Source organism: Lutra lutra, chromosome 1, assembly GCF_902655055.1.
Source record: "Lutra lutra chromosome 1, mLutLut1.2, whole genome shotgun sequence".
NCBI classification, from domain to species: domain Eukaryota; kingdom Metazoa; phylum Chordata; class Mammalia; order Carnivora; family Mustelidae; genus Lutra; species Lutra lutra.
In genome coordinates, this window is record NC_062278.1 from 171948901 (window position 1) to 171961695 (window position 12795).

At 37.4% G+C, this 12795-nt stretch overlaps 1 protein-coding gene across 1 annotated transcript in view; it reads left to right on the forward strand.

The window, feature by feature from the left end:
- Positions 1 to 12795, forward strand: part of RAD18 (RAD18 E3 ubiquitin protein ligase) — a 106414-nt gene that overhangs the window by 66966 nt on the left and 26653 nt on the right. Inside the window, exon 11 of the mRNA XM_047746064.1 lies at positions 3474 to 3648. Within this exon, the coding sequence (XP_047602020.1) occupies positions 3474 to 3648 (175 nt within the window). The remainder of the gene's footprint in view (positions 1 to 3473; positions 3649 to 12795) is intronic.

Below are 12795 nucleotides of genomic sequence, written 5' to 3' on the forward strand. Positions count from 1 at the left end.
CATCCATGAAATTGTTGCCAAATTGTTCATGGAGATATTTCTCTTTGTTTTCTTCTAGGAGTTTTATTGCTTTAGCTTTTAATGTTTAGGTATGTGATCCTTCTTGAGTTAATTTTGGTGTGTGGTGTAAGGGTCCAACTTCATTCTTTTATGTGTAGATAAGCACCAGTTTCTAAAAAGACTATCCTTTCCAAAGAGGATGCTCTCGATATTGTTGAAAATGAATTGACTGTATATGTAAGGGTTTATTTCTGTACCCTCTGTTCTACTCTATGGTCTGTATGTTTGTTCTCATGTCAGTACTATACTGTTTTAATTACTGTAGTTTTGTTATACATTTCAAAGTCAAAGTGTATGAGTATTCCAACTTTATTCTTCCTTTTCAAGGTTGTTTTAACTATTTGGGTCCCTTGAGATTCCATGTGAATTTTAGGATGAATTTTTCTATTTCTGCAAAAGTACCTTTGGAATTGAAGCTATAGATTGCTTTGGGTACTTTTGATATCTTGAAGAGTATTGTCTTCCAGTTTATGAACTGGATGTCTTTGTTTATGTCTTCTTTAATTTCTTTCAACAATGTTTTGTAGTTTTCAGCACTTCAGTTTTTCACCTCTTTGGTTAGATTTATTCCTAAGTGTTACTGTTTTACATGCTGGTGCATTCTTTTCCACTGCCCCCCCGCCCCAAGTCTCCTGGTAACATTTAGTAGGTTGCTGCCTAAGTATGTACCTCATGCTCTTTGTGAACAACTTGAATGTGTTCGTGTTGAAGGATTTTCTTAGAAAGTAGTTTAGTTCCTGAAAAAAATCTGGCTTAATATCTCAGATTGGGAGAACATTTTGCTTACTAGTTGAATGTCTCTTGAAAATGATTGATTACTTATACTCAGGGCTGTGCATTATATATGTAAATGGCCATAAATACTGCTGTCTGTGGGGTTCAGAGAGGATTGCTGCCTCTAGGTTGTTGTACATGAATGCATGTGTCTGAGAAGGGTGGAGAGTGTGGGAGATAGGAGGACAGACAGACTAGCACAACTAACTGGGAAGTTGAGCTTTGTACAGCATCATACAACCAGTGTAATTTTTGTTCTTTGGCATCAACTTGGTCATTGAAGTGCCAGTATAAGTGAAGAAGATACATGTTCTCTCAAGTAAATCCTTCATCTGTTTTTGTCGCATGTCTTCCGGGTTACTTGATGTCAGAGCCTCAGAGTGGTCTGCTCTGTTTGACGTTCTTTTCTGACATCTGTGGACAGATACGAAAGATAACTGACTTTTAGTGCGCACTAATTGTTGAACGATACTTGTCCCCCAAGACGGAATTTATATTGGAGAGGCTTATATAAGAGGGGAAGAAGTATGAAAAGAATATAAGTCAGGTGCAAAAATAAAAGATAGTTTTAGGTTGAATTCCTGCTCCCTGGTTTGTCAGCTTGATTGCATTCTCCTGTCCAGCTGAGTGTTGAATTGTCTGGGTTCACTGAGTTTACTGGGTGATTGATTCTTCTTAATGTGATCCGGGGTGTCTCTTGATAAGAGATCGTCAAGTTCCTGGGTGGTTTTTGTGGTTAGCTTCTTCTTTTCTTTTCCCAGATAAACATTAGAGGGTACAGTTCAATCTTGGTAGTGATTTGGCATATTAAAAGCCCGACATCAAGAGTGTATTTATAGGGCGCCTGGGTGGCTCAGTGGGTTAGGCCGCTGCCTTCGGCTCAGGTCATGATCTCAGGGTCCTGGGATCGAGTCCCACATCGGGCTCTCTGCTCAGCAGGAAGCCTGCTTCCCTCTCTCTCTCTCTCTGCCTGCCTCTCCATCTACTTGTGATCTCTCTCTGTCAAATAAATAAATAAAATCTTAAAAAAAAAAAAAGAGTGTATTTATAGAAATTACACTTTTGTGATGTATGCTTTTCTTTAGTATAACAAAAACTGTTTATTTCTGGAGAAATCTTGACTGTATGGACTTGGGAAGTTTTCTTTTTGAAGAAGCTGTCTTATTCTTTTTCCATAAATTTTCTCTTTATGACAAAGCCTTGACAGATTTTTAGTGTCTTTTGTTGAAGGTTGCTTGCCTGTGCAAGCACACTGGATGAGTGATGTGTGAAAGCTCTGCTTCTCTGTGAGGAAACTTATGAAAGGGGGCTCTATACTACTAGCACATGTGGTTTGCATGCTAAGTACTTACTCAGTTCCTGAATCTTAAAGACAGTGCAGCTGAAATCCTAGCAGAGTCCTGGAACGGGTCATGAGGGAGAGTCCTGGGCACTGAGGAATCCTTCATGGGTATTACTTTCTGAACTTACATTTGCAAATATTTGGTCATACCTGTATGTATATTCTTGCAGACACTGTCTGTATGCCTCCAGCTTCCCTTATTTTTATTTTATTTTTAGCAAGAGACCGCAGAAATTCAGAATATGACAAGGGATACATAGAAATATGACATGTATTAAATCAAACAGAAATACTAGTTATGTCTGGTTACTTTTTCCGTATTGAATATTAGATCCTATTTAGTGGACTAAGAGAAATATCCAGATGGATTCACTACCACATAGTAGTCAGTGACAAATATAATGGTTCTTTTTTTTTTTTTTTTAAGATTTATTTATTTATTTGAGAGAGAGTGAGCACGAGAGTGGGAGGAGGGGCAAAGGGAGAGAGAAAATCTTTAAACAGACTCTCTGCTGAGCAGGGAGCCCAACACAGGCCTTGATCCCAGGACTCATGAGATCATGACTTGAGCCGAAACCAAGAGTTGGATGCTCAACCAACAGTCACCGAAGTGCCCCAAGCCCGTGGTTCTTTTATTAATTGAATTTTTAATCCTTTTTTGTTGTGCTTCATATGTTTGTCCATCTTTTCTCATCTGTGAAATATGCAGGAATTCTTCAGTGATACTGTATAGAAGCCTCATTAGAATGACACAGTTCACTTCTCCTGATTTTAAAAGGAAATTTTGTTTTTATTTTTTATTATATTTTATTTTTTAAAGATTTATTTGTTTATTTGAGAGAGTGAGTGAAAGCACAAGCAAGGGGAGTGGCGGACAGAAAGGGAGAAGCAGACGCCCTGCTGAACACGGAGCCTGATGACACAAGCTCAATCCTGGGACTGTGAGATCATGACCTGACTTGAAGGCAGATGCTCAATCTTATGGGCTTGATCCTGGGACTTGGGCTAATGACCTGAGCAGAAGGCAGACTCTTAACCAACTGAGCCACCTAGGCCGCCCCAGAAATTTTGTTTTTACATTAAATTAAAATGGAAATACCTGGGGTGGACAGTATAAATAGATGGCCCATGGTAGTGTTGATTCTTATTCTCTGTTGCTAGAGTTTTGGAATCAATGTTAGATAAACTTCCATTTTACTAAGTATAAGTAATAATATTAAATGTTGAAGAAATAATAGGTCATAGATTTTCTGGTACTCTTAAATGTTTTTTTTTTCTTTCTTTTTTTCCTTTTTAGAACAGGAAGATAAAAAAGTTAAATTCTCAGATACTTCCCCCATAACAAACCACTTCTCTCAATCAAAGCTGGAATCCCCAGGGAGAATGGAGCCTGATAGACCAGATGATTCTTTCAGTTGTACTGATATTCAAGAAGAAGCTCTTTCTTCATCAGAATCAGACTCATTCAATAGGTAAGAAACCTGTATTACCTGATTGTTTTAGATTTCTATTTCCTGTGCATGTTAAGATAGATAAGCAAAAATTATTAGAAAATAACTTTGAGACCCAGGGTAGTTCACTGTTGTTCCACTTCAGTCTCCTCTTCTGCTTTGTAACTTGCACACTAACAGCAAGCAGGGAAGCATGTGGGAGAGTATTGCAGTAGCCGTATGTATTTTTCCTGGAGTTGGAAAAGGGAGCATGATAGGCATTGATATTTGTTGACAATGAGTGAAGAAGATAAAGACAGCTACACTAGAAAATAAAAATGACCAGAAAGACAATGCGTAGGAGACTAAAACAAAAAAGAATAATTTAATTGAGCCAAGTAAGAACGGATGGGAAAGCTTTAAAAATGAGAGATTTAGAGGTGAGTTGTTTTTCCAAATGATTTTTCCCCCCCCAAATGATTTTTTTTTAACCCCCAAATGATTTTTTAAAAGATGTTTATAAGGGACACCTGGGTGGCTCAGTCAGTTAAGTGTCTGCCTTTGGCTCAGGTCATGATCCCGGGGTTCTGGGATCAAGTCCTGCATTGGGCTCCTTGCTCAGCGGGGAGCCTGCTTCTCCCTTTGCCTGCCACTGTCCTTGCTTGTGCACTTGCTCTATCTCTCACAAATAAATAAAATCTAAAAAAAAAAAAAGTATTTTTAAAAGATAACAGACATAGAGTTAAATCATTGTATGTATGTATACAATGTATGTATAGATATGTGTGTGTTTATAACTTTTGTGTTTTTCATTTTATATCATAAATCGTTTGTACGATCATCTCATCTTTTCTCCCTCATCTTTTGTAGCTGTTTTTCAGTCGGTGCAGCGTTCTCTTCTAGTTTTGTACCATAAATGACCAGATTTTCCTCAGTGTTCTACTTACACCTAAAACTGTGGTAAAGCTCTCTCTATATAGAGCCTTTTGTTTCTAATAAGTTATTTTTAACTATATTTTGACCATGTAGGTGTTGCTGCCTTCTGAGTGAATTATACCAATTTTAAATGCTACCATCAGCATGTAAATATGTTTTAGAAATTATTTAATCTTTGATAATTTCTTCATTTAAGAATTAACAATGCTCTGGAATGATATGTGTATATATCATTGTATATATCTATGTCTAAACTGAAACATCAAATTAAGAAGAAATTTTTTTGTAAGAGGAGTATACCCAAAGACCCTCTGCTTTCCTAGGATTCTTGGGAAACTGTTTCATATTATTCCAGGTTGGATATTAGGAAGGGAAAATATTCTCCCCTCACCCCTAATGTTTTCAATGTCAGTAGCATATCTCAAGTTGGGTAAGTGACCTGTGTGTTGTCCCATTTTGTCTGAGGGCATGATACTGCTGCAAGGTTTCTCTACATCTGGCTGTTCTCCAAGTCCAGTAGGCAGTATTTGCTTTTAAATACAAGTCGTGTAGGAATGCAGGGTAAAAATGGGGGAAAATCAGAGCAGGGGAGTAAGAGTTCATTTTTAACCATAGTCATAGAATTCGTGAGTCTCTGGGAATGCCAGGGTGAGTTTGAATTTGAAGTGGGGGAATGGAAGAAAGTGAGGAGGAAATGCATGGCAGCCAGATGTATATTTAAGTATTTGGTGACGAGAGGATAGTTTAGTAGGATGAGTTTGTTGGAGGTCTTAGCCTCAGACAGATTTATTGGCATCAATGAAATGTGAGCGGATTATTAAACCACTAAAAACATTTTTTTAATGTAACCTCATATTTTCTCATTTTAATTAGTTCTGCACGTGTATGTGTCTACATACACACATACACCCATATTCAGTGCAACTACTTATTACAAATTTTTAACAGCTGTATTTTGAGATGTAATTTACATAACATACAACTCACTTGTGCAAGTGTACCATTTGATAGTTTTTAGTATGGTCACAAAATTGTACAACCACTGCCACAATTTTAGAACATTTTCATCACCCCAAAAAGAACCCTCATACTCATTAGCAGTCACTTCCCATTTCTCCCCAACTTTGCCAGCCCCTGGCAGCTACTCATCTACTTTGTGTCTCTGTAGATTTCCCTGTTCTGGACAGCTCATGTCAGTGAGGTCATACAGTGTGTGGTCTTTGTGACTGGCTTCTGTTATTTAGCTTAATATTTTTAAGGTTCATGTTGTAGCATGTTTCAGTGCTAGATTCCTTTACATTGCAGAATATTACTCTATTGTGTGGGTATACATTTTATTATTCATTTACTAGCTGATGGGCATTTGGGTGGCTTCTAATTGCAGCCTTACAAGGAAAAAGAATCATTGAGTTTGCTTGCACCCCTTGGAAGCAGAGCTTTAGAGACCATATATGAGGATTTGCTTGGCTTACCCTTGAGAAAGTGAGCAGTGTCCATTACTCATACCTCAAGTTTGAGTAACTGTTAAATACATTGTAAATATTAAATATGCTAATCTTTGAATTTGTAAATTTACTTGTCATTTTGTCAAACTAAGATGACTTTTAAGTTTAAAAGTGGAGTGTGTTCCTTATATAATACCTCAAAACCATGGTTAAAGGGGTAGTAAAGAGTGAGGTGAGCCTTTACTAGAGGTATTTGGTTTGATATCAGGACAGACCACTGGGCAACTGATTCAAGAGTAGACTCTAGAGGAGTAAGTATGCAGCAGAAGCCACTCTGGTGTAGCAGGAAAAGTAGCAGGCTTAGAGTTGAGTGTCTTTGCATCAGGAACTGCTGGGTGATTTGGGAATCAATTTTTGAAGTCTTCACATATCTATGAAAAACATATAAAAACATTTTATTATTTCAGATCTGTTGGAAAGATGAATTCAAGTAATAGAGAGTCTTGATAATGGTGTTTATTCTTTTATAAAAATGAAATCAGTTACATTTCCTTCAGTAATGCTGCAAAAATTGGGACTCTGGCTGGACATTGCATCTCCTTCATTCTGAATCTTCAGCTGTATCATAGTCCCACAGGTTATCTTTTATTCTTTCTCTTTTCTTTTCTTTTTTTTTCCCCTCCCTATTTCTGTTCTGAATTTTGTTAGAGAAAGCTGTGAGCCTGGGCTAATTAGTTCCATTCAAAATTCATGTAATCTGGCCTCAGCTGGGTGCTGACTAGTGAGGCATAGTCTTCTTAGTTACTCTCTATTGCATTTCCCATGGCACCTGTTCCATGCCATTGTCTGTGTGTTTCCTCACCTTCAATAGATGCCATGTCTGCAGTTCATCAAGGCCAGCTAATATGACCTGCCTCCAGCTCTACTTTGCCCTTCTAACATTTTTTTTTTAAATTTCTGATCTCTTCTTTCCTGTTTACCATAAGAGAAAGACATATTTCTTAAGACATTTCTTTTTTTTTTTTTTTTTAAAGATTTTATTTATTTATTTGACAGAGAGAGATCACAAGTAGACGGAGAGGAAGGCAGAGAGAGAGAGAGAGAGAGAGAGGGAAGCAGGCTTCTTGCTGAGCAGAGAGCCCGATGTGGGACTCGATCCCAGGACCCTGAGATCATGACCTGAGCCGAAGGCAGCGGCCTAACCCACTGAGCCACCCAGGCGCCCCTCTTAAGACATTTCTAAAAAATATTTCCTGTCAGTGAGAAAAAGACATTTTTAAAAAAATTTTTATTACGTTTTTAATTTTAACTCCAGTATAGTTAACATAAGGTATTATATTAGTTTCAGGTGTACAGTATAGTATATAATTTTGTACACTGCTTAGTGCTCTTCATGCTAAGTGGAGTCTTAATCCCCTTCACCTGTTTCATTCCTCTCCCTACCTGCCAACCCTCTTGTAACCATCAGTTTGTTCTCTATAGTTAAAAGCCTGTTTCTTGGTTTGTCTCTTTTTTTGCTTTGTTCATTTGTTTTGTTTCTTCAGTTCCATATAGGAGTGAAATCATATGGTATTTGTCTTTTTCTAACTGAGTTATTTCACTTAGCATTATACTTCCCAGCTCCACCCATGTTGTTGCAAATGACAAGATTTCCTTCTTCTCTATAGCTGAATAGTATTCCATCACACACACACACACCTTCTTTATCCATTCATCAATTGATGGACATTTGGGCTGCTTCCATATCTTGACTATTGTAATAATGCTGCTGTAAAGGAGACATATTATTTCTTATGGTAAATTTACCTCCTCTAAGACATTGCTTTGCCAGTCGTCCCTCAGGTTGGTTCTTGGATGGCCTCTTTCAACCCTTCCTTTAATCTTTCTCTCTCATTCTTCCCACTAAGCAGGAAGTATTTTCTACTTCTATGAACTCATGTAACAGTGAATCTGAATTCCATAGCAGCTTTTTTTTTAAAGACTTATTTATTTATTTGACACAGAGAGAGAGAGACAGCAGGAGAGGGGTCACAAGCCAGGGGAGAGGGAGAAGCAAGCATCCTGCTTAGCAGGGAGCCTGGCATGGGCCTCTATCCCAGGACCCCAGGATCATGACCTGAGCCAAAGGCAGACGCTTAACTGACTGAGCCACCCAGGTGCCCCTGAATTCCATTGCAATTTATCTAAATCAAATCCTTTCTTGTGTTATAGTCATTTGAGTATCTTGTCATTCCTATAATTATCCATCAGAGTCCTTAAGAATTGAGTCTGTCTCTCATTTTCAGAAAAATTTCCTGCCAGTGGTTTACCACTAGTCTGAAGCTAGTACTAGACCTTTATTTGGTGAATGATTTATTGATTATAAGGCATAACATTTTTTGTTTTACATTTTAATGTCTGAAATTGTGATGTGTATTACAATCAATGGCGTCTTACAGTTGCTGCCCACCAAGTTTTGGTCATGATGTATTTACTGCTTTGTGAGCATCATGAATCTTCAGACTGTCATTTCACTTGAGTTACATGCATTGTTAGCGTTACATTGGTTTGTCATTTAAAATATCTTCCACAAAGTAATGAGAGTAAAAAAGATAAAAGTATGAAGAAAGTGCAACAGAGTGTAAGTTTGATGTTAACAAGTTAATATTCATCATTGGATGAATGGCTGCAATTCCATTCTTGAAAAATAATCAAGTGATTTACAGGACGTAGGGAAGAAAGATACCCACAAGTCTGAAGACTTGTTATAATTCTGTTAATGAACTATGTGCAGAGGATTTTCTCTTAAATGACCAACTGAATGCAGGAGAAATGGTTAAATCCCTTGGAATATATAGATGAAATTTCAAAGTAATAACAGCATGACTGATTCACATGTTGGAAAACATTATTGTTAGGGTGTCCCACATCAATTTGTCAGACCCTTTCTTTTTTTTTTTTTTTAGATTTTATTCATTTATTTGTCAGAGAGAGAGGGAGAGAGAGCAAGCACTGGCAGGCAGAGGCAGAGGGAGAAGCAGGCTCCCTGCCGAGCAAGGAGCCCGATGTGGGACTCGATCCCAGGACGCTGGGATCATGACCTGAGCCGAAGGCAGCTGCTTAACCAACTGAGCCACCCAGGCATCCCTGTCAGACCCTTTCTGATGTCTTTTTTTTTTTTTTAATTTAAAGATTTTTATTTATTTATTTGACAGAGATCACAAGTAGGCAGAGAGGCAGGCAGAGACAGAGAGAGTGGGAAGCAGGCTCCCCGCTGAGCAGAGAGCCCGATGTGGGGCTCGATCCCAGGACCCTGGGATCATGACCTGAGCAGAAGGCAGAGGCTTTAACCCACTGAGCCACCCAGGCGCCCCCTTTCTGATGTCTTTGAACAGAAACTGCTTCTAGTCATATGCGATGTGATTGAGGAAACAGACAAATTTAGGAAGTGAATTTGCCTTAGAAGAAATTCCTGGAGACAGTAGTCAAGTATTTTCAAGAAATGCTGTTATCTCTGGTGCCTTTGGTAGTACAAAGGGTTACTTTGTGAGGGAAAACTCACATTTCGTAGATAATGAGTCAGAATATGATGAAGAAGATGCCGGCTCTAAATCTGAAGACATTTTGGTAATACTTTAACCAGTTTATTTCAGTTCGTTCTTTTTTTTTTTTTTTTAATATATGCACAATGGTGGTATAAAATAAAAACTTTTATCTACATATATTTATAGAACTATCTGGATATGTAAATTTAAAATTCTAAGTGAAAAGGAAGTCTTTTTAAAAAAGATTTATTTATTTATTGAGAAAGAGAGAGTGAGTGAGTGAGTGAGTGGGGAGAGGTACAGAGGAAGAGAATCTTTAAGCAGACTCCCTGCTGGGTGGAGCCCAGTGTGGGGCTCTGTCTCATGATGCATGAGGTCATGACCTAAGCTGAAACCAAGAGTCAGTCACTTAACTGACTGAGCCACCCAGGTGCCCCAGGAGGTCTTATATCATAGTTGAATTGGCCTTGATTTTTTTCTGAGTGACATTAAGTAATGGTTCATCTTGCCATCAGTGTTGCCTTGCCATCAGTGTTTTGAAATACAGTATTTGGGGACGCCTGGGTGGCTCAGTTGGTTAAGCAGCTGCCTTCGGCTCAGGTCATGATCCCAGCGTCCTGGGATCGAGTCCCACATCGGGCTCCTTGCTTGGCGGGGAACCTGCTTCTCCCTCTGCCTCTGCCTGCCATTCTGTCTGCCTGTGCTCGCTCGCTCTCCTCTCTCTCTGACAAATAAATTAAAAAAAAAAAAAATCTTAAAAAAAAAAAAAAGAAATGCAGTATTTGAATATGAATAAGGTTTCACTCACTTCAAATACAATTTCATCACCTAGTTGGAAACTTAAAAAGTATGTCATAATACTGGTTGGTGGTAACCTGTCAGAAGACTGTCATGAAGAATAGTGATCCACTGATTAATGCCAGTGTTATTTAGTGACTACAAAACCTAAATAGTCAAAAGAAATACCTAGTTGATTGGGGTAATTAGCTCCATAGAAATCAGGAAAAGAATTCAAAGGGGAAGAGGACCCATCACAACCAAATGCTTTTAGTAGACTCTTAGCTTATTAGAGGTAAGTTGTCTTTATTTATGTGGTCCAACTTTTACTTTCCATAATATTCAGGGATTAGATGGAAAGTTATTACCCTTATTGAGATATTTTCCAACCCTAAAATTCCATAACCCTGTTATTTTTGATGAGTGTACTAGTTGGTAAGTTACCTGTGTTCTTTTACCACTTGTTCATTTCAGATCATGAGGTAACCTTCTGGAGTATATTTATTCCCTGTATATTAAAATGTTTCTATCTTTATCCCTTTCATTTTTTACAAAAATTTCTTATTTTTCCCTTTGTATGATAGTTTTGTTGCTTTCAATGTAAAACCCCTTTAAATTAGATGTTATGCATGCTTATTGTGAAGAACAGAAAATTTAGGTAAACAAAAAGAATAAAATTCCCAAATTTTATCAACCAGAAATAATTTCATGTTAACATTTTCGTGTGTAGATCCTTCTGAAGATAGAGAGATATCCATCGGACAGATGGATAGATAGGTGAACCTTTTTAAAACAAAAGGGTCATAGTATTTTATAATTTTTTATGCTTTTTTACTTTTTTTAAAGAGAAAAGGTCACGCTTTTTCAGGTCTAAGATGAGTTCAAATATATTGTGAATTGTTTTGAACTCATGCAGTCATGCTTTAATACAGAATACAGATCATACTATTAGACTGTTGAATAAAAATAGTAGTTTTCTTTGTATTGGAACAATATTCATATTTACATAATATGGCAGACTGACAATTAAGAATAATCTTTTTTTTAAAATATTTTGTTTATTTATTTATTAGACAGAGATCACAAGTAGGCAGAGAGGCAGGCAGAGAGAGGGGAGGAAGCAGGCACCCTGCTGAGCAGAGAGCCCGATGCAGGGCTCGATCCCAGTACCCTGGGATCGCAACCCGAGCTGAAGGCAGAGGCCTTAACCCACTGAGCCACCCATGCGCCCCAACTAAGAATAATCTTATGTTAAGACCCAGTAGGTATATTCAATCCAAATAATTATTAGGATGAAGCTATTTTGTTGCTAACTTGTTTCTTAACTCTTAAGTAAGTACTTCTTTAGAATTTGAATTATGAATGCTGTATTAATTCTCTGTTGCCAACCTGAAGACAGATGATAAGCAAATTGATTAGAAGTTTATATTTTTGTACACCTTCTTGTTAGATGATTTCCGGGAGTTCAAGAGACTTGTCCAGATTTCTGTAAATTAACTTACTGTTCTTCTTAATGAAAAAAAGAGAGCTTTTGTTCCCTGAGTTTTGGCAAGCAGAAAAAAAATGCATTTTTATTGAGTGCTACATTATAAAAAAAGATGCTTTTGATTATGACCCTTTAGAGAAAGCTTTATCTTCATGCAGAGATGAATAGTAGTCATGCTTTTCTTTGGAAGACTCTCCAGATAATTATTTTAAAAATATGTATTTAGTTCTAGGCAAAAGAATTTATAAAGAGACACTGTGTTTTGGCCTAATTGAGAACTTTGAATAAGATCTATAGATTAGATAATAGTAACTATGTCAGTATTTAATTTCCTGATTTTGATAATTTCATCTTGGTCATATTATTGAATGTGGTTGTTCTGAAGAAGTGCACACTTAGGGGTGAAAGGGGTATGATGGCTCTAATATACTTTCAGTGTTTAAAAAAAATTTGTGTGTGAGCACGTATGTGCATACATAGTCACTTACTGTAGCTTTGAAATTATTAAAATTAAAAGATGTATTGAAAAGTCATTGTCCTTAATCAAAGAAGTTTGTTTATACTAGGAAATTTTCTAATGGAAAGATTTATACTTCTGATTTATTGACCCAAAATAGTGATACCCAGTGCTACATAGGGTGGTGAGTATGGTTTTCACGTAATTCAGTCAGTCAGTTCAGGACCAACCCAGCTAGGTTATCTCTGCTTTGGTGTGTTAGAGAACTTGGGCTAATGAAGTGGCAACTGGGATTTTGGTACTTAGAAAGACCAACTAATTTCTTCACTTGGTAATGTAGGTGAACCTTTTTGCAGATTCTAGGTGTCGGTCATAAAAGAATCTGAGTCAGATAAGGTGTGAATGAATACATTTTAACTTTTCACAATTTCTGGCAAAAACTTACCTCCTCTCTGATGCTAAATTAGCAGTAACTTTGTAGGAAGTCCAACCCAGACATAGGCGCAGAACTCCAGGCTCTTTGACTGAATGGCTTAAATTAACCATTGGTCATGTATTTGATAT